This window comes from Lepidochelys kempii, chromosome 5, assembly GCF_965140265.1.
Source record: "Lepidochelys kempii isolate rLepKem1 chromosome 5, rLepKem1.hap2, whole genome shotgun sequence".
Lineage (NCBI taxonomy): Eukaryota > Metazoa > Chordata > Testudines > Cheloniidae > Lepidochelys > Lepidochelys kempii.
In genome coordinates, this window is record NC_133260.1 from 23,487,431 (window position 1) to 23,510,289 (window position 22,859).

A 22,859-nucleotide genomic window follows, 5' to 3' on the forward strand; every position below is an offset into this window, starting at 1 on the left:
AATGCTTACTCCACCACTGAAAGTCTAAATTTGATCTTTCTGTTCTTTTAAGATCTGGCCTTGAAAGATGAGCAAACCTTGCACTTACTGGGGATGTGGGTATCTCCCAAACAAAGGAGCACAAAGGATGCCCAACACTTACTGAGATAGCCTCCTAGCCAGAAAAATACCTCTTAAAACCCAGGGATGCTGAAATAGATCAGAATAATCAAAGGTGGAAGGGTGCATGCACCCTTGAAGTGAAGCACCTATAGGGACACTACTCAAAGAAGGTAAATATTGCTAAGTAGTTATGCACTATATTATCGATATTATTCAGTTTAACAATGATTACTACACTGGATAGTCAAATGCTGTGTTTATATATTTGCGTTTTCAAACCAGTTTTAGGTGTTTTTTGTAAATGCATGCATATAAAAAAGATTTAGTAGATTAAACAGTTTAATGAAAAAGTAGTCTGCAAGCTTGTTTAAAAATAAAAAATTCAAATTGTCTGATTTTTCTCTCTTAATTCTGCACAAGTCAGTAATTTTTGTCAAGTTAAAATAATTGATAGATAATGGACAGGAAAAAACTGCAAATCCACTCTTTACTACAAAGATCAAAAATCATGGTCACAGTTTCATGTTTAATGGGGAATCACTTCAAGTATACAATATTTCAAACATCGAGAAACTGGTTAAGAGGTATAAGTCAGTGAAACAAAAATGCAGGAAATCCCAAACTTATCTTTGACCGTTTCATCTTAAAGAACAGGGTCACATGACTGAACTGACAGCATCTCTCATTTTGGGTAGGAAACTTTGGTAGGGAGTTAAAATAGCCAGATGAACAGCAACTGAAATATAAGACATGAAGCAACTTCCAAAATAAACGGCAATAACTGATTGGACACGATGGCAGAAAAACTTCTTCCTTTTTAAAGGCAAAGGATCTTGGGCAACTGCATACTGCTGAACTGAGTGCCAAGGTAGCACAAAGGAAATTAGTGCAATCCCCTTTTGTTAAAAATAATTTTTGAGCACATGCTAATTACTCTATTTCCCATATGAAATTATTTTTAAGGAATCTTTTTCTGTACTGGGAAAGCTTTCCATTATTTTGTTTGCTGACCACTAATATCTTTGTATTAATTTTTTTTAAGTTGCAGTGTTTGATGCTCACAGAATACTGCATATTTAAACTTACACAAGATCCCTCTCCTATATTAATATTGTATTTAGATTCCACAGGCCCATTGTGTTAAAATGTTTTTGGAATTTCTCTAGTATATTCTGAAGGACAAGCAAAATAATTAATCTCTTAAAAGGTCAAATACAAGTTTGACTTGATGAATTGGAACAAAAGACTTAAGTAATTTTAAATCAAGAAACCCAGTGTTCTTTGCAATATCCGACATTTTCCTACAGTCATTTGTAAAATAGTTATAGGAATGTTATCATAGTCAATATTAAACCCATGTATTTTTTCAGGTCATCAGCTAAGCATAGTGCACACCAAACAGAAAGAGTGACACTTCAGTTTCCAGTGTATAATGAAGGTTAAAGTCATTTAATAAACTTTAGTTTTTATTTGCGTATTCCACTGTTGCGTATCCCACTGTAGTGCTGTGACAACAAATCACACCTGTGTACTGGAGCATACATCAACAGTATGATGTAATATTACTTACACCATTGCTATAATATTTAGCTTTTTGAAGAAGACATAAGCATACACTATGGCCACACCAAATAATTTTCTGGGTTTTTTCTTTGGATAACCTTCACTTTGTCAGCAATACTTTATCCACTTTAGTTTTAGTTTTCAAGTTACTGAAAAAATCACAGAAAAATAGCTATGCAGGAATAGCTACTAGGAGTTACCTCACAGGCACTGATATGGCAAACATCTATTTTAAGGGCTAATGAAATGGCATTGGTATCACACTGACAAAGCTGTTTGAAAACAACTGCCAACTTTGTCCAAATTGGAAAATGCCCTCTTTTACTAGCATCTTAAGAAAAAAAAAAATCAGAAAGTTATTTTTTTGGCCTTGCTATGTCACAAAGTCAATCATACAAAGACCTATGCATTAAACCTAAAATGATAGTTTTAAAAGCCCTTCTATTAAAAACAAAAATGTCATGCATTTTTGATCAATTATGCAGCTGCTTTAAAACTGTTGCAAGACCATACTGTATATATTAGCTTTTATACTGCTAATGCACAACTAACAGCAAACTTGATTAGATTAACACAAATCTGTTTTAATTACACCGTTATATCACACTAAAGAGACAAAATGCCACAAGATTGGCAGAAACATTTAATTCTGAGCACTCAAATGGCAGGATAATTATGTGTTGTAACCCTTCACATTTAGAAAAAAACCCAAAATCCTGCAGTCTCACTTTACAAAAAAAAGTTCTGCTGTAAAATATTAAGTGGGAGGGAAACTATATACCATCTATAACACAGAGTAACTTATACAGCTAGTGTCAAAGGCAAACAAAACTTCTAAATAAAATATCAAAATATTCATAGCTACTGAAGCACAAATGCTGCATTAAATACAGTCAGGATCTAAGACAATGCACTAATGACTAGTTAATAAAAAGGACAAAAAAATAGGGAAGTTACTTCAGTTAGCAACCTACGTCTAAATAAAAAAAATGGGGGAAAAAATTAAGCTAATATTTTTTTTAAATCAGAGCACAATTTCCATTTGTGGTATCTTTACATCCATAATTTGTCTGATACTGCACATCCATTAAAGGTTTAGAACTTTACAGCAGGGTTAAGTCCTCTTTCTGCAAAATTTTGGATGTTTTAAAACAGACATTATTATGAATAAAAAAGAGTCAGGCAACAAATGGACTCCTATTATCACCTTCTGTCTTAATTAACACTGATGACAGACATTTTTAAAAGTTATCATAATCTTTTTTGTCTTTTTTCCCCTCTGCTTCAAACCCATCGACCCCATCACTGTCTCTTCTCCTTTTACGATTGTTATGAATGTTGAAACGTTGGTTCATCTGTGGCAATGGATCCATTCCTAGAACTTTGTGTATTTGACGGAATGCAAGGAGTCTCAGTGCAAACTGGTAACAGAGGGGGGAGGGGGAAAACAAAACAAAAACCTTTTATCAAACAAATGTTAAACCTAAATAGGACAGTGGAGGCAGTTAACATTTCTTCATAAACCACATGAAAAAAAAAAGCTTATGCAAATTTATCTACAGTAATCCTTTTCAATCCAATGTAGTTTTAAGTTTAAAAAGGTACAGTCATTTAGACTGATAAGATAGACAACCATGAACATACTTGCAAGTACAAAAGGATGGAACTGCAGTAACCCTTTTCCTAATCTGGGCAGCAGCAACAGCTAATCTTAAATCCACATCTTAGTTTATGACAAAGTACCCTTTGTGCCATAAAGCTGACTTAAAGCTGCACCAAAGGTACAGTTGGAATACGTCCCCCACAAAGGAATCCCTGTCGGGCATAAAGCCACCATAAAGACTATCCTAATTTAGGAGCTAGTTTGATCCCCAGCGTAAGTGCCCTCAAGATCAGGGAACAGTAAGGCATGTTTACTGCCTGTTTCTAATAAGTGCACTGAGCAGTATGTGAGAACACCTGAGTACTCAGCCCTTAAAGTGAGCATGTATCTGTGCATTTACTCAAACTTGTGTTACATGACTCAATTTCCCCCCACAAGTTTTACTACTGAAGGGGAAAGATCTTCAATATTTCAGCATACCGCCACCAAACTTGGCTATTTTATTATAATTTTCATTACCTGTGCACTTGAAGTAATATCCTCTCGTTGCTGGTCTGTCATTAAAGCAAGTGTATCATAAGGATCTTTTTCACAAGGATCCAAAAGGCCAGGACCACCTATAACAATACGGCTAGTTACCAATACTAGAGTCCACATATACTGATTATATATAGTAACTATAATATACATTTTAGCTGAGCTTATAAATACCCTTGACAAAATCTAAAATTTGTATCAAAAAAGTGCAACCTGCCTTTAAGGATTATTCCTGAAGATATACACTCAAAAACTCTCCTCAGCGCATCCCCAGGGCTTTGTGGTCCAGAAGCACTGCTGATCGCTTTCTCTACTAGTAACTCCATAGCCTAAATCAAGAATAGAAAAAGAGACTATTTTACTAGGCTGCTTTAAAAAGAGAAACCATCACTACAATTCAACTCAGATCTTCTGGTATACACAGCTTAATAAGAAATTACACAAATAATATTGTGTCCAGTTGCAAAGTAAGGAAAAGTTAGACTACCAGACTTTTAGACAGCTGAATAGTGATACAACATTAGCCTAAGAGTAACCACCCCTATATTTAGGTAGTCTAGCACTTCCCATTAAAAGATTCTTAGAGCACCTCCAAAAAGGTCATAACACTTCCATTGTTTGCAGTAGGCCTTTGAAATTCAGCAGGGAGAACATCCTACGGTTAGAAAAGTACATTTTCTTTGACCCATGCAATTCTGTTCAGGCTGAGCTGAGGTATAAATGGGGGGGGGGGGGGGGGGATCACAAATTTCCCTTGTCATGTCTGTTGGCAACATGCCAAAACAGTCCCCTGAACATGAACATTCTAATCCAAGTCTGGCCCACATCACTGCCAAAGCAGCACCAGTAATATAGACTGCACTGGGAATCCCAGGAGTGATAACATTCTTCAGGGAGACTGGGTGGGGAACGGTATGGGGGTGAAGAGAGCACAATCTGGGCCTGGCTCCTCCTCCCCTTCCCGTACTGAGATGGGAGGGTGAGAGAAGAGAGAGAACAAGTGTGCGCGCACTGGGCCAGACTTCCTTTGATCAACCCCTTCCATCCTGAGGGAGAATTTCCTAAGCTCAAATAGTTAGTCCTGTGGCTCAAGCTGTGCGAAAACTGAAGGTTCAGCGTTCAAACCCTACACCAGGTGACGTATGATATTGGGGATGATACAGCTACACATAAAATAATTTTCCATTTTTCTTTTAAAAGATTTGGAAATCCCATAACAAACCCCCCCATGCATAAAAAGAAACCCATTAAAAGATTATTATTATTAATGTTACTAAGTTGAGCATTAAAAAATAAGTTTCAGAGTAGCAGTCGTGTTAGTCTGTATCCGGAAAAAGAAAAAGGAGGACTTGTGGCACCTTAGAGACTAACAAATTTATTTGAGCATAAGCTTTTGTGAGATCATCGGATGTCTGATGAAGTGAGCTGTAGCTCACGAAAGCTTATGCTCAAATAAATTTGTTAGTCTCTAAGGTGCCACAAGTCCTCCTTTTTTATTATTAGAAAATAAGGCATTTGGGTTGCCTGTGCAGCCATAATTCTGCCACTTTGTTTACATTCATTCTGATAGTATGTGATCAGGTAATTAAAGACTTTTTTAGAGAATCCCTGCTTCGTTCAGTGCACAAGATGCACAGCAAGCAGGGAATGAATCACAGTCAAGTAATGAATTAGTCTGTAAGATTCCTGCTTCATTTGCTCTAGCAGCTGGATAGTGTGAAGGGGACTGCAAGAAGAGAAAGGATGATCTTGAGGTTGAGGCAGGTGAATTCAATTCTATTCCTGCTTCTATTACAGTCTTTCAATATAATGCTGTACAAATTACTTAAACCAACATTTTGCTACGAATTGTGTATTCCTCATTCCTGCTCTGCTCAACTTGAGATACCCGGGACTTGATATGCAGCTATGCGGAGCACTCACAGCTACACCAGAAGTCAATGGGCGCTGTGACTATTCAGCAGCTATAGAGAAATAAGACAGTGTGGTCTGAAATAATGAGGATAGGGTGGGAATCAGGAGTGTGTGTTCTAATCCTAGGTTTGCCACTGATTCACTATGTGGCCTCAGGCAAATCTTTGTGTCTCAGTTTCCCTATCTGTAAAATGGATGCTTCCCATCTTGCAGTATAGAAAAATTCATTAATGTTTGTGAGGCACTCACATACTCAGGTGATGAGTGCCCTAGAAAAGACTAAGAGGAAATAAATAATTCTGTATTCTTTGGAGGCTTTGGATGGTATCTGGTAAATAAGGGAGGGAGGGCCACTAACTGAATGGGGAGTACAAAAATATCAAACAGCTGCCTCATTCTCTGAGCACTGTCCATCCTATGAACCAAATCAGGTAGGGATCACGTGGGAAAAAAACAGTGTATAATCACTCAATAAATAATGCATCATAATGCATATGAACAATGGGGTAGAATTTGCAATGCATAAGTAACCTAAATACTGGCATTTCCTAATTTTTGAATGCTTGATTTTTTGCAACCTAAAATGTTGTTTTGATGTAGTATTTTTTTCCTGTATGCAATGCATTATATATAACTTGTTCTGTAGAAAGAGAACTTACACCTAAATTCCTTGGGGTCACTAGGAAGTGTGTATTAATGAAGAGTGTAGTAGTAAACTTCCTCCTCCCTCTGGCTCTCCACTCTGTTTTAAATATAGTTAAAGCCTCACTTTTATTTTCCTAAAAGAGGGAGTTCGAACCATAAATAATGAAACTCTAAATACCTTTTCTTTCTGCAGAAATGTGTAACTTTATATTGAGGATTAAAGAAACTATGAAGCTGATTCTAAGCCTGCTCGGGCTCCTATATCCCACACAGATGCAGCAGGTGCATAGGGCCAACACAAATGGCACACAGAAGTTCCAGTTTAAGGGGTGTGTTTCGGGGGCACAGTCATAGTATCCATCACTATGGTGACACTGCAGCCCAGAGGGCAGCCCAAAGAAAACAGTCTTAAGTCAGAGCAGCCTCCAAGGCTCTCAGCTTCTACTAGGGACTGTATCAGCCCCTCAGCAGCCTGGAATCCTGATGGTTCAAGGAGGGCATCTTTGCCCTCTCCTTTTGAGCTACGCTTTGTGTGCTGGCTTTTTCAAGAGATGCTATGTTTAGTTTGCTCAAATATTACTTTAAAGCCAAATAAGCCTTAATTAAAACATTTAACTCTTATACACTTTTTTCAGTTAAGCAGAAGTGATTTGGTAAATTCTTTCATAGCCCTCCTTCTATCTTAGAACTCACTTCTTGTCCAAACAAACTAGCAATGAAGTGGTTTGGACAATTTCCAACACTCTCCAGGTCAAAGATGGATCATCATATATCAGTACTCTGGTACCATATCTGGCAGCAGCCACAGATTTTAAGGAGAGTGGTAACAGAAGGGGTCTTTAGCAAGTAACTTTTACATAAAGTTTATTCTGCAATGGTTATCCAGATACATTTGACAAATTATTTCAAACAAGTCTCAGGAAAGGCCAAGCAATTCAAAGTAAACAGAGATGAAAAATAATCATTCCTAACTTCTATACAAACTCTTAGAAGAGGAGAAAAAAGTAGTACTGAATTATTTAGTGGTATTTTTGTTCTGTAGGAGAAAATAAATTCTTTGGAAAAGATCTAACTTCAGAAATCACAGGATACTAGAAGTCTGGGTTCTTTTTAAAGATTTAAAAGAAAGTGTCCGCTGAGGGAAAAAACCAAAAAACTGATTCTTGGTATATGACTTTATTTAAAAAAAAAAAAAAAGAGTGGCACCAGCATTTTCTGACACTCTACTTGTAGCAACATGCTGCTGCCTTAAAGGGCATGCAAAAGAGGATTACTCACCCAGCTTGGGAAGTCAGACCAAGTTGGAACTCTCTGACAGAGGTCACGAAGAATACGTATGATAATCACACAGGACTGCAGACCATTAGCTCTAGCCTTGAGAGCAATACAAAATCAAGTTAATTAATCCCAGCACCTACAGAAAACAGGCCACAGGTTGAAAAGCTAAAACACCACTGTTCAATGGAAGCTCAGATATAGAATAGAAACAAGTCACTCTAAAATTGTGTTCATGAGCTGCCATTTACAGCAGTATTTTGTGCCAGGGTTAGTAAACTTAAGGTGGTAGAAGTCAAAGTGCACAGGTTATACAAGATTAATATTTCTTGATCCCCTGTACACTTTGACCTATTTTCATCGGTAACAATACATATATCTTTCTATATTAGAAATAAAAGAATAAAGATCTAAAAAGTATGTATAGAGACTGAAAGGTCAAAGGAATCTGTTTGGTTTCTTTGTTGTGCCTTTGCCAGAGTGCAAAGTCACTAAACCAAACAGTTATTTCTCACCTTTCATTCCCTACACTTAATGCACTTCAAGAAATAGGAAAAAAAGTCTTAAATCTAAACACAAAGCTTTAAACACATATTCCATTATTTAAAGCAAAGTTACTCTGCAGCCTTATGGAATATATTACAAATACAGACAGCATATGATCACCCAAAGCGAGTCAAGCTTTCAACATCGCCTTCTCAATGACCAGAAAAAAAGTTTATGTCAGATCAGCAACAACTGCATAAAGCAGTTCTTCCATACGGAGCTTTCTATGATAACATTTTTCTGTTCATTTAATTTAAAGTATTATTACCATGGGCAACCTTGAGTGTTTTCACAATTAAACATTTATATTGCAACTGAACTAATCTCTCATAAGGCTACAAGAAGAAAGTAAAATGATGTTCCGAACCTGGAACCACTTAGCGTGGCGTAGAGCAGCCAGAGCGTCAAGGCATTTTTGCCTGTCCAAGACGTCCGGTGGGTCTTTCACCATACCCGAGGTTACATCTAAAATGGATTGAATTGGCAAAATGCAGTGAGGAATGGGTGTTTGACCAGGTGAGCAAGACACTTCCTTAAAGTAGCTTCAATGTCACACGTGCCATTTAGAGTTTAAACCCCATCCAACATATCAATAAAATCCCTTTAATTGGGGTTAGAATATAACCCAGAATAAAGATCAAGAGCATAATACAATTTAGCCCTCAATCTAATTTTTCAGCGTACTGCAGATTATGCAGTAGTTTGCAGTTACTCATACAAGCTAACTCTGTAAAAATAGATTTCCCCTAAAATTAAATATTGAAGGAAGGATGGTTGGACACAGTGCACCAGCACAGAGAACACAGACAGAAGGAACACAAAAATCCACTTTAATGGAGTAGAATTCACAACAAACTGAGTTTGCTGAACTTAAATGATCTCATGTTACTCTGGACCTACTCCTAATAAAGAGGGGCAAGTATAACAAATAAGCTCTGGAAGCTCAAAGAATCTGGTGATGATATCATTAAAATTTAAATTATAGTGCAAATTATTTTGCTTTAATGTGACGGAAAGAACGTGAAATACTCTCTACAATTCCAATCAGTTGAATTACTTTCTACTATAATTTCTCTAATTTCTATAGCTTCTGCATCTCCATGGTGTGCGTGTGCACACAGTCCAATTTCATTTAAGAAATATTAACGAACAGCTGAAAAAGGCATATCTTGGTTAAGTCTATGAAGGAGAAAAAAAGAGAGAAGAGAAGAAGTAGAAGCAGAATCAGATTATTTGGAAGATAAAAGAAACAATAGATCTTGTGCATTTAAGTGTTCAAGAAACAGGGTTTTGACCAAGTTACGTTGAACGTGACTACCTAATGAGAGACCAAAAGGTACAATAAGCTTTTCAAATTGGTTGTCTCAACAAAATAGGCAACACCGAGTGATTCCGAAAGGTAGCTTCTAGCTGGCTAATGGTGCACCAATGGTGTAACTCAATGATTAGTTTTATAACGTCTTTAGCTTATTATATATGAAAATGGCCTTCGCGATGAGTAACAAAATATGTGATATAGCAGAGGACGACTAATTAAACAACACTCCATCTGGCTCATTCAGAAGAGTGGCAACATACCAAAAACAGTCTGGTGTTGGAAAACATGACATGAGCAAGTTAGAGCACCAAACAAAAAAAGTGATGACGTTCACTATAACACTCATGAAGCATACTGACTTGAAAAAGATTTAAAGGGAAAACTTCAAGGCAGCTGCCAATGTATAAATGAAGGAAACAAGCCAATAGGCTTTTAGGATGCACCCACAGTTAAAAAGCATACAAATCAAAAAGGATACTTTAAATTTTTAGTAATTATATTGGAGAGTTAATCTAGAATACTGTTTGGATTTGATCTCCTTTTCATTGGAAAATTTATTTTGCTCTGCACCAGGTGAAATAAGAAGCTACAATGATTCCACATTAAGAATTTTTGTTGGGGAAAATTTAGATACAATCTGACAAATATACTCAAAACTGAGCATTTGATAAGGTGGAATGAGGACCCATTCAAACTGATGAAGGGTTCGAAGAGTAAGTGAAGACATTAAAAGTAAAATTATTTCAGTCAAGAATAGTAAACCTACAGAAAAAAGTTGTCAGGTAAGGCAATCTAAGAAAGGAGCATAACATGAGTATTAGAGACAATGAATACATTTAGAGAAAAACCCATTGTAGAAAAACAAGGGGAGCTTGAGAAATTAACACAAACTTATGGGTTATTGGGTCAACTTGCCTGTGTGTGTCAGTCAATTATCTACATTCTTATAACACAAATGTGCAAATAGGTGACAGTGTGCAATCTTTCAGCATAATAATATACTATATAACTTGAAACTGCAATTACTCAGTTTCTAGCATGGAAACACTTTGGAAATAATTCTGTCATGAAATATTTACATTTTAATGCACAGTAGACAATTTATTTTGTGCTGGAACCATGGATCTGAAATATGCCATGTGCCATTAATAATGGAGACTGCATGAATAACCTTGAAACTTAAAGCTATTGTGGAAGTCAGAAGATGCCAAGGCATCTATTGCAACTGAGAATAAATTTTGGCTGAAAATATATTAAGAGAAACTCTTGTAAAATGTCATCTGTGGATTTTTGCACCTGTTTGACGTTTCAAGTGGATTAACCCCTTAAAGACTATAGTAATTAGACTCCTAGCCTACCACCCTGTTAACCTAAAACAAAAGCTATGTTAATTTATAACAACAAGTACAAATTCTTACCCTATGTAACTATATTCTATAAATAACCTAAACATAAGGGGTTAATCTTTGGTTAGAAGACATGCTGTGTCCACACTATTTCCTCATTAAAAGTTAACAGGTATATCAATTTCAGTAAATTCCACTATGTGAAATATGTGTTACCCAGTCAACTATTTCAAAACTAGTGTGAACACTGCTTAATTCTAGAAGAGAGACAAAGACAAAAAGGAAAAACACAAAGTAACAGTAAATGCTAGGACTATGCAACCAAAGCCTATCCTTTGTGCAGTATGGCAGGTGTGACACTGAGCTTTAGAAAACCTTGGTCAAAAATCCTTCCAATGTCTTGGCAGCAACCCCTGACAGGATTCAACTCCCTCTGCTAGAAGGCTTTGGACCGGGACTGATAAGCTAAGGATTAAAAAAAAAAATCACACATACACACACATATATAATATACTTTGTTTGCTGAGAGAGATTCCACAGCAAGGGTTAGAGCATTTTGAACTTATCAGATTCAAAGTCAATTCAGGGAAATGCTGGATAACTGTCAAATGCACAATAATGTATAGCACAATTGCCGTGCGGTTAACAGTTTTATTTGTAAAATAGTTTTACTTTTTATCCTTTTGTCATTTAATGGGATTATTATTACACACTAAATATGATTTTACTTCACATGCAAGTCACAGTCTCATCTTTAATCAAACTTTTTCTTCCGGCAAAGCCTTCGTTATCACCTAAACTAGCTCCCCCAAAGCCAGCAAAAGACTTTAAACCATTTTAAGACACAGAGCATTAGGAGCTGCAGTAAGAGAAAAAACACACACTGTTATTCTGCAGCAAATAAGCAGCAATCTTCGTAATAAGACCTGGTTTATTGCAATTATCTGCAGTTTAATATTCTGCATTTTCTTCTAGTTTCACAAGTGAACTTTTCCGCACATCCATTTTACACTGCTCAGTGTCTTGAAGCGAAATCTGTTTACCTCTTGTTTGATTTTGCTTCTCTAAAGGCAATACCATCAACTCAGCAGGTGACTCAAACTCAGAATGGCAATTCTAGCTCAAGTCTGGGTCAGACAAAAATATAGTTTTGTTTCCTTTGGGGAGGGGGGAGGGCATAAAGTATCAATGAACTGAAAAACACCTGTGATTTATTTTTTTTAACCTTTATTATAGTATAAAATTTTAACGGCCACAAACCAAATTTACTGTAGTTTAGAACTGCAGTGTGGACTAATTGTAGTTTTCCACAGTACATTAAGGAATAAAGATAATGGTTAAAATGAATCTAATTTCAAAGCACCTATAATCAAACCTATAACGGTGACTGCCTTTTTTTTTTTTTTTTATTATTAAACCAATTGTTAACAAGGTGAAATGCTTTGCATGATTCAGACCAGGTGAACCAAGTATCACATTTCCGGCATAATTTCAATTGCCAAAAATGAGACGAGAAATGGCTGGGTATGATGTAATATATTTGAACAAAGCATGTATAGTTGGAGATATACACACAGTTCATTAATTGTGTACAGCACACTACTAAAGATCAAACATAAAAGTCATCCAATCCAGAGAACACATACTCCAGCTTTGTTTTCTGGTGTAGGGAGCAGCTCTGACAACAAAGCTTGATTATAAATTCTCTAATTTCAAAAATATCTAACATAAAAAAAAGCCTCAAATATTTTAAAGGATAGATAAAACTGTTGCGATGAAATAAAAGAATTCTATTATTTTAATTAACTATATATATCTATGTATATAGAGATATATATATATGTATATACACATGCACACATATACATACACACATACACTTTTTTTTCCAACCTGCATCATAAAAAAGTGTTAATACAGACAAATTGCCTGCTTGTAGGTTCATATTCAACAACAGACCCTGGTTTGTTATGATCTCTTTGACTACGAAAACACAGGATGAAAGGAAACAAAGTTAATTTTATCTGACCCATAGAACAATAGAACCAACCTATTGCAGACATTAATCATGCTTGTTGGCTAAAAAGCTTTTGGAGCTTTGAAAATGTTACAGAACAGACCCTAAAGCAACACTGCTGGCACCAGTGAGATTGCACATTCACAAATATAAATCGGTTTTAAGAGTGCCAACCGACTTCTACTTTAACTCAGTGACCAAACCATTTCTTATTACTGTACTACTCTGTGTACGCTATTTGGGTAAAATACTCAGATCTTAATACCAGGAGCCTGTATATTTAACAAAAGCACTCCAGTCCAAAAACCAACCTCAGACAGCTGGAAAAATTCACATCTTCTTCCAACAAAGCTACAAGCACTATGAACATCAAAATCACGTGTGTATATTATATGCAGCAATGCCATTTGAAAGATTAAGTGGTGGCCAGACAGATCCAGTTTCAAAACCAGAATGTAAAGATATAGAGATTTAGTTTTCTAATATGCTGCAAAATCTCTTAGGGCAGGCTTGTAACCACTTGCCGTAAAACACTTAGTTTTCCAAATAACTGAATTTTGTAAGGGAAGGAAGGAGAGAAAGACACACAATTTAGTAACTTTTCCAGAAAGCTGAGGCTGGACATTACGTAAGGGGGGAAAAGATCATTTTTTGAACTAAATAAATGCATCATATAAGCCTTTAATTTTAGTAAATGTTCTGTAGCAAGACTGGTTGTTGAAGTAGGGTTTCAATCAAATACGTATATTATGCCAGCATGTTGCCTTCCAGGACTTAATGTCATCTTAAACAGACTAGATAAATGTACAAAAACTGGTAATATAGAGGTAACATCTTTAACAACTTTCCAACCTCCATCCCTCATGTTCTCCTCCCGAATGATTGGAGATGTCAATGTGATAGTAACTTGCATTTTGGGTTCCACACATGAATTCAAAATTATCGCTGCTTCTGGTACTGCACACTTTATTTCATACTTCTCAGGACTTATTACCTAAATAATGAAAAAATAGGAAGCAATTGCACTTTTAGCACTTACAAAAAAAACAGAGGGGGAGAAAACATTCATTCTCAGAGAGTCACAGAACTACAATATAACAATGGTGTCTGCTCAATACATAATTATATGGTTTTAATCATACAGTTAAAAAAAATAATATGGACTGCCGCACAGTTTATCAGAGACTGTAACTAAAAACATGTAGCAGTTACCCCAAAAGCTTTTTTTGAAAACACCACACTGAGAAAATTCACACACAAAATATATTAAAATAAGGGGTCAGATTCTCAGCAGTTTTAAAGTTAAATAAACAGCCTTAAACCTAGTTTAACTAATCAATGGAGGATTCCCCTGGTTTGGAGAAATCTTTAGATGGCACAGGGCTGAAGTAGTGATTCTTATGCTATAACCCCTTTGAGTGCAGGTAAACTGCTACATTTACTTTATTAATGGCTGCTGGAGTGGCCCCCAGGGGCAGTTAACAGCCCATGCAATAACTTAAAGAGTAGCCATTAGGCTATTCTAAGTCGTTCCTCATGATCAGAGTTACTGGCTCCTAGTGACCCAAGGAAAAGCTGTCAACACTGTCCTCCCCTCTTCCACAAGCTGCAAAGACAATGGCTGGTCTCAAGGACCTGGCCCAAGGTTTGCACATTTTGCTTATAGCAACAAAAGCAAACAAAAAAATTCAGTGAAAGTTAGTTATTTCTCAATTCATCCATTGTGTCAGCACATTATCTTGTAATATTATCCTCTGTCAAGTGACATCAGAACAGAACGTTGCAAACCTTCTATGATTCCATAATATACATAGACTTTTTGGAGTAGGTGAGAGATAGAACTATGGTCTTAAGTATGAATTTTTCATTATTTGGGGATTTATGGCAGACGTTTTACTTCACATTCAGTGCTATGTATGTGTGTGCAATCTTAGAGTGAGTAATGAGGTAGGTGTCTTTTTTTTAAGGTATTGGAAAAAGATGCACAAGATAGGTTAAGCTTTAGTAATTTAATTCTGGAACTGTGGATCATTTTCATACACAGATCTTGTTCTGTAACTTCAATATAAAAATCTGTAATAAGTGAGGAGTGCATTAGTAATTGATAACTGTATTGCTATTTATAATCTCCATCCAAGTAAACCACCTACGATTGTTACCATGTATGTATATTACTTGTCTACATGCATCCGACAAAGTGGGTATTCACCCACGAAAACTTATGCTCCAATATGTCTGTTAGTCTATAACGTGCCACAGGACTCTTTGCAACTTCTGTCTTTGGCACCGATGATAGTTGTTTGGGCAAAAGGGGATTCCTACACCAACCTGTCTCCACATATAAAAGGGAAGGAGAGATTACTACATCTATGAACTGGCACCACCTGTGAGGAGCAGAACAATCATTTCCGCTCTTGTGAAATGGATCCCACTTCTTGCTTACCCATACAATGGGTTGGAAAGACACCTTTCAGGGGCACTGAATTCACATACAAATACTGGGAAAATGCTACACAACTTTTTAATGCCCCTGCTGTAAAACTGGGGCACAGTCAGCTCTACAAATCATTTGACTCCAGAAAATGTTCTGTATGGCATCTTCTCAAAAATCCAAATCCAACTTACTGCAAGTTGTTTGGGAAGACTTTCTGCAATACGACTGAGTAATGCCTTTGAAGGCTTCTCAGCACACAGCAAAACAAGGTTGACATTTCGGTCTCCACGGAGAAGCAAGCCTTTAGCCAAAACTCCTACCCGTAAAACTCCTTTCAAAGCTCTGTGGGGAAGTGAAGTTATAGTTACAAGAGATGCTTCAAATCGTATCAATCATTTATGAACAACTCTGAAGATACAAAAAAGGGTAAAGTAAAACACAGCACTCCAACCCTCATGTTCTCCTCCCGAATGATTGGAGATGTCAATGTGATAGTACCATCGTGATGCATGCTGTCAGAACCTAGAGAGAACAGAATCTGAGGAGGCACTAAAAAAAATGTAAAGGGAGAAACATGGGATGAATTTTTCCTCCTCAGCACAAAATTTTTAAAACTGCAGACATACCTGTCTTTACTGCCATCTTTCTTATCATCTCCCTCTTTGCCCTTAGTTTTTTCATTGTCAGTCATGTTGTCAGACACAAGTTTCAGAGCACGCTCAGTGATGGAAACTATTTTTTGGACTGCCTGAAGTTCCTCCTCAGTTGGATAAATGGCTGCATGTTTGGTCATTACATAACGGTCATCAGATGAGTCTGGACGACGCAGAGGCTACATTGAGAAAAATGTTATGGTAACTTTACTTGAATTTTTAAAATACAAGTTCTAGCAAGAACACTTTATTAGAAACAAAAACCAGTAAGAGTGCTAAGTGACAGCATCATATTCGTATATAAAACCTGACAATTTAAAAGTAACAAAACCTAAAAGTTAATGACACAGTAACTTTAAGACTTCACAGGTAAACACGCATATAACCAAATATAAGAAAGGTTGGAAGGATTTGATTTTTATTGGTAAATGCAGATAAACGCTGAACACCCCCCACCCCCATGATGAAAAAAATAGCTCCATCCATTCTAAATTTGCAGCTTGGCAAAGAAAGAAAAAAGTCTGCGTCAGAACTTAGTAGAGTTTAAGGATATTGACTTTATATATCTGGACATGTGACAATTTGTGTTTTAACCATTAAAAAGCTAACTTTTTGAATTCCACTGCCTACTCTTAAAAATAAAATTCTGTCAACTCTACATATAAGGAAACGCATTGTTTATCAAAATCTAACCTTAACTTTTATCCTCTTTCTTCTTAATAATATAATTTTTTGTCATCTTACTGTTAACTGGGAAATAGATATTTATTAATCAGTGAAAATTTTTTGGGTAAAGTATTTATTCCTGTTTCTTCAAAATAATATTGCATATGACTTAATTCATGGTAAATTTATGCAGGTAGACTTGCACATGAGGCTGTTCAACATGTACCTTTAACGTGCTCTTATATTGACACTTAATCCAGCAGGACTCTCAGACAGATCCTTATACCTGTAGAGTCCCACCGTGGTTTTTTTCACATTTCCAAGCACTTTATTAGAGAATAAACTTGAAACAGATTAATGTAGTAATACAGACGGCTAAGATCAAATATACCCAAGAACTATGCCTGATTTAAGAGACTTCAACTTTTAAATTTTTCAATTTAAGAAACTTACAGCTGGTCCCTGGGGCTGAGGAGGCATTCCTGGTCTGACACCTAGCAAGCCTAGAGGTCCTGGAGGACCATGAGGATATCCTCCATCAGGTATTCGGCGACGGTCATCCCAATGATGCTGCTCCTCCTCCATCCTCCTCCAGTACATGTCCTCCTCATAGCGTCTGAATTGTTTGAATCAAAGTATGTTCTTTACATAGCAAAGAGCCATTTTCAATTGTTCTAAAAAATTATTTGGTACTATTCACTAGCTCATCTTTAGTAGTCATGACCTTGGGAGCTCCAAAGGATAAGTAAAAAGGGATAATAGCACTAGAAGCAACCCCTACTCTTAAATACAAACAATTTTAAACAGACCCATATTCCTCAGATGGATCAAATAACAAATGCTCAGAGTTGTATGATGGCCTGACTGAAGACAAAAGGGTTTAGAGTCCTCAACATGAGCATTCATCAGCAGGTAATTAAATAGGATGGAACCAGTGTTCCCTCTAATTTTTCCCACCCACATGCGGAATGGATTTTGCTATGTGCATCAATATGGAGGTGATGTGTGACACATTACCTCCATATCGGTACACATAACAAAATTAACGTGAAGGGGTGTGGCCGAGAGATTCACAGTGCAGGGACTCAGTGTTGAGGCAGAGGGTTGGGGTGCGGGCTTTGGGGTGGGGCTGGGGATGAGGGGTTTGGGGTGCAGGCTACCCCAGGGCTATGGCGGGGAGAGAGGACTCCACCAAGGTCTCTCTCCCCACAGCAGTACCTGGGCTGGGAAGGAGTGGCGCCTTGCTCCACTGCAGCAGCTCCAGCAGGGCTGGGCTGGGGAAGGAGCTCCTTGCTCCACAGTGGCAGCTCCAGTGGCACTGGGCTGGGGAAAGGGCTCCTCTCCCCAGGCCTGGCAGCTCCAGCGGGATCAGGGCAGGGGCTCCGCTCCCCAGCTGCGGCAGTCCAGCAGGTGCACATAAAATTCATGTGGTGAGGTGGGACCGAGGGGTTCAGAGTGCGGAACGGGGCTCAGGACTGGGCAGAGGGTTGGGTTGTAGGCGGATATGGGCTCTGGCTGGGAGTGCGGGCTCTGGGGTAGGACAGAGGTTTGGGGTGCGGGTCTGTGCTCCTCTCCCTGACAGCTCCTGAGGGAATGGGCCAGGCCAGAGGACCTGCACAGCCCTAAATAGCCTGCTGTGTGGCCGCGCAGCTTACAGGGAACCTAGGATGGAACCCTCTTCAGGTGACCTCACTGCAGCTTTTGTTCAACTCATTAGACACGTTACCTCATTTCCATCCGCCAGCGTTCCTCCTCTTCTCGTCTTCTCCAATATTCTTCTTTCTGCATCTGCTTTCTCATCTTCTCTTCTTGAATTTTTCTTGCTCGGATACTGGGCTTTACTTCTACTTGCAAATCTGGATTTACTTTTTTCTAATGTTTCAGAGATACAAAGAAATGTTGGTTTTACTTTTCATTTCACCCTGGTTTTAGGAAATATACTCTTCATAGTATTTTTCTACCATGTCAAACAGTAGTTTAGAACACAAGGTTTTTGTTTCACTCTTCCCATCACCCCAAGTCAGTCAATTTAAAGAAAAGTGTTCTGTAAAATGTAGTCTGATGCTAATCCTGTGCTATTGCTAATCCATAGTAAAAAACATGGAAGGACCTACCATAACTTTAATTACTATATACTACGTGTTCATGTTTCCAAACACTCAAATACAGTGTTGCTTAACATTTCCATTAAAAAAAACCAAACACACAGCACATATCACTTCTTTAAGCCACCTGTATCATCTTAAAACACCCACCAAGAAAGATAAATGCAATATTCTTCCACCCTTTTACACACCATTTGGGCATGGTAACCACTAATCTTGAATTTGAGTAACAAGTTACTACAATTTAGGTCTTGTAAAGTTTAAACTACTGTTAGCAGTATATCAACTAACTTTATATTGAAGCCTGTGCCGCCTTCCTTTTAGATGCATTTCCTTGGCATTAGGATCATTAAAGCTGCACTCACAAAGTTTGCAGTGAAAGCGGATCACCTTCCCTTCATCGTTCCGTACCTTGGAAATAAAATAATGTTGAATTAGATTTTTGGATATTTAAACCTCCCCCATAATTTACCTTTTCTACAAATTAACCTAATTTTACAAGAATCTTAATTGTATCCTACACAAAACATGTTCACATATTTACATACATATATTTTAGTAAGCACTTTAAAAAGAGGTATTGTCAAGAAAAGAATTGTCAATCATGATCAGATTCCCATTGTGTTAAGTACTGTACAAAGAGGAACACGTGATTCATACCCAGAAGAGCTTATACTCTTAAAATATAGTTTTATTAACTCCTTAGATTCAAACAAATACTTAAAAAAAAAAAGAGTGGAAAACCTTTTTTAGTATATTCAACTTAAACCCTGGATTCTACAAAACTTATGTACACATGCTTACCAGAATGCACAATGAACAGTTCCATTGACTTTGAAGGTTCTGCTCACAAAGTGAGAATTTAAGCACATGCATAAGTCTTTGCAGGATCAGAGTCTTGCTTTATAATTCTGATGGACACATTTTATTTAAATCAAACAAGTATACTAAGAGGATTTTCAGATTAATACCTCCTCCACATAGTCATGGCCTACTGGCTGGACATCACTCTGCAAAGCAGCAAGAGTTGTTGGAGTCACTGGTTCTGATGCTGTATCTGGTTTTACTTCCTGGGTCTGTACAACAGCAACCAAAGGAGTAGTCTTAACATTTTCAACAGCTTTCATATCTTCCTGTTTACTTCCTGTTGTCTGTAGCTTATTACCACCTAAAATCAAAGTTTAAAATGAACTGTTAATTTTGGTAGAATGATTATATACTTACAGAATATGTACAAATTAAAGAGATTTCATTTGCAAATGGTGAGATTTTGGCCAGAGTGCCTCCATTTTTTCAAATATTTTAAGAATAAATTTAAACACCATAAACATACAATTAAACAGAGAACATTGTAAAAATTCAGCTACAAATCAAGGTTTAGGGTGAGTTGTTTTTAATTTTTCTTAAATAATTTAATGGTACTCAAATTTTTTAAACTCTGTTAACCAAAGTTCTCCATTTTTGCAGTAAAGACTTAGTAGGCATGTGCAATTTAGACTTCTATTAAATCTAGCTTAGCGTTCTGCAAGCACAAGGCAAGACTGAAAGGGAGCAACCAAAGAAACAATGAGGAATCCGATGGCACCTTAAAGGCTAACATATTTATTTGGGCATAAGCTTTCGTGGGTAAAAAACCCACTTCTTCAGACGCATGGAGTCCATGCATAAAATAAATAAATAAATTCCACCAGGCTCCTTGTTGTTTTTGTGGATACAGACTAACACAACTACCCCTCCGATACTTGCAACCAAAGAAAGGTATCCAGATGAGCAATCTTTTTGCTTTCAGAAGTAACCCACTGTAGAACTGCTTTCATAAGACATTTTTTGCTAACAAGATCAAAAAAACAGAAAGCGTACCAGAACTGAATGTTTGTATCAAATAAAACATATAGCCCTCCAATGCTGCCAACACTTATGCACTTGACTTCAAGGGGACTAACTCTATGTGGACAAAGTTAACATGGATAACTCGCAATCATAAAGTTATGCATATGCACAGGCGTTTGCAGCATTGACATCGTACAGACTAGATACATATAGATTTTAAATCCTTATAATAGGTTAGGTTTCAAAATGAAGACTGACTTCTGTACTTGCCAACAAAGTTTATTTTCGGTGTAGATATTTTCTTTACAGGTATATTAGCAGCAACTACGGACACTTTGTTGTTGGATGCTGCGTTAATTGGCGTGCTTGCTGTGGGAGTAAGAATTTTCACTGCAGAAGATGTAATGGAGGAGTTCACAGTGCTGCTGCTAGTTGCAATATTTGAAGCAGAGGCAGTCTGTTTGGAAGCAGATGCAGATGTTGAGGAAGTAGACTGGGTAACAACATTTGGTTCAGTTGAAGGAATGGGCTTTCCAAGTTTTGTGTGCAATTTAACCACCTAGAACCAAAAAATAAAAAAATAAAATTAATAGGCTCATTAAAAAACATGAACCACTTGGTTTACATTAAAAAAATAACATGGCTACTATCCTTAAAAAGTTGATCTGCATGTGGGGGAAAAAAAAATGAACTTGTGTCCATTTTTGTTTCTTTAATGATTTATAAATACAAAGTTTCAGACCTCTAAACTTTTCTCTGCTTGCTTTTTAGATTAGAAATACATGTCTTATCTATCCCAGAAAAACTCCACTATGACTGAACAACTAGTGAAAACATGACATCATCAGAGTCAAGAGTCAAAAAAAAAGCAAGCCAAGAAACAGATGGTGGAGTGATTTTTAGTCAAATTGTTTTATATTTCATGTGTTCTCTCCCACCCTCCACGCCCCTTGGTGGGGAGCTTAAACTATTTTAATTACTATGGCTGAGGAACACATTGGAGAACAGATGTCTTTATTAAAGATTCAATAACTCTGCGCCATCATTGAAAGTGCGAGATTCCACAACACAGACAGAGACTGAATGAGCAATAACAGGTCTTTCAGCAAAACCAGGGAAGACCCAGATGACATTCCTGATATTATACACAGTAAAAAACAAGCAGAAAAACAAGTATTCAGGTTTCCTTTATACATCATATAAAGTCCTTTGCAGGATACCTTTAAAATACAATTAAATTTCAGTTTTCTGATAATAGGATTTATAAGAAATATTGACAGACTCCAAAAAAAGAATCATTTAGTGCTCAATAATAAAAGGTACAAGATGGGAAGAGAGGGTGGAGAAGGGGATAAAGAACAGTGGATTAATCTTAGAAGTTTGACAACTACAGTAGAACCTTAAAGTTACAAACACCAGTGTTACGAACGGACTAGTCAACCACACACATCACTTGGAACTGGAAGTATGTGATCAGGCAGCAGCAAAGCCAAAAATATAAAAAGCAAATGCAGTAAATACTGTGTTAAACGTAAACTACTAAAATAATAAAGGGAAAGTTTAAAAAAATTGACTAGGTAAGAAAACTGTTTCTGTGCTTGTTTCATTTAAATTAAAATGGTTAAAAGCAGCATTTTTCTTCTGCTTAGTAAAGTTTCAAAACTGTATTAAATCAATGTTCAGTTGTAAACTTGTGAAAGAACCACCATAATGGTTTGTTCAGAGTTACAAACTACCTCCATTCCTACCTTCTGATGTTTAGCTCCACGAATATGGGCAGCATATGCATCTGCTCCTGTACAAGACACATCACAGAGCTCACAGCGCAACTGATTCTGAGTTCCACGAGCAGAAGTACTGCTGTTGCTAGTGTTCTGAGATGCTTTTAACGCCGCTTCTTTCTTTTTGTGTTTCTGGCCTTCCAAATGTTCTTTATAAGTCTATTTAAAAATGCAGTGAAAAAGCATACATCCTCAATACATTCTTTTTACTCCATTAATTATGTCAGTCATCTGATGCTATAAAATATACAATAGGTTATAAGCTAGAAATAATCAACACTTAAATTTTGCTAGGGAACATATTTCCTATACACAGCACTGCCATTTTATTGTGCGTGTGCTTTGAGGCATAAGCCATGCTGGCAGGGACCAGGAAACTATTTTCCTTTCATGATATACAGAACTCCATAGTTGGCAAAAAGCAGTAAGGACTTTTTTCATCTTCCTACTTTCCAAATCATCAAGTATTGGTCAATGCCAAGTGACAGATGTTAACCATCAAGTGATCTTATCCAGTAGGCTGT

The 22,859-nt window shown here is 37.0% G+C and overlaps 1 protein-coding gene across 3 annotated transcripts in view; it reads right to left on the bottom strand.

Annotated features, from left to right (window-relative positions):
• Positions 1-614: 614 nt before the first annotated feature.
• The window catches only part of ZFR (zinc finger RNA binding protein), a 56,286-nt gene continuing 34,041 nt past the window's right edge, over positions 615-22,859 (bottom strand). The window contains exons 7-20 of one of the 3 annotated variants that reach the window (XM_073343678.1): positions 22,303-22,494; positions 20,825-21,113; positions 19,696-19,892; positions 19,016-19,135; positions 18,346-18,491; positions 17,073-17,235; positions 15,927-16,132; positions 15,492-15,642; positions 13,719-13,860; positions 8,553-8,650; positions 7,643-7,738; positions 4,023-4,134; positions 3,788-3,885; positions 615-3,086 (exon numbers count right to left, since the gene is read on the bottom strand). In XM_073343678.1, coding sequence (XP_073199779.1) covers positions 2,907-3,086; positions 3,788-3,885; positions 4,023-4,134; positions 7,643-7,738; positions 8,553-8,650; positions 13,719-13,860; positions 15,492-15,642; positions 15,927-16,132; positions 17,073-17,235; positions 18,346-18,491; positions 19,016-19,135; positions 19,696-19,892; positions 20,825-21,113; positions 22,303-22,494 — 2,190 coding nt within the window. In that variant the 3' untranslated portion in view covers positions 615-2,906. Of the gene's footprint in view, positions 3,087-3,787; positions 3,886-4,022; positions 4,135-7,642; positions 7,739-8,552; positions 8,651-13,718; positions 13,861-15,491; positions 15,643-15,926; positions 16,133-17,072; positions 17,236-18,345; positions 18,492-19,015; positions 19,136-19,695; positions 19,893-20,812; positions 21,114-22,302; positions 22,495-22,859 lie in introns of those variants that run through there. The other 2 variants (XM_073343677.1, XM_073343679.1) reach the window with 2 other exon arrangements.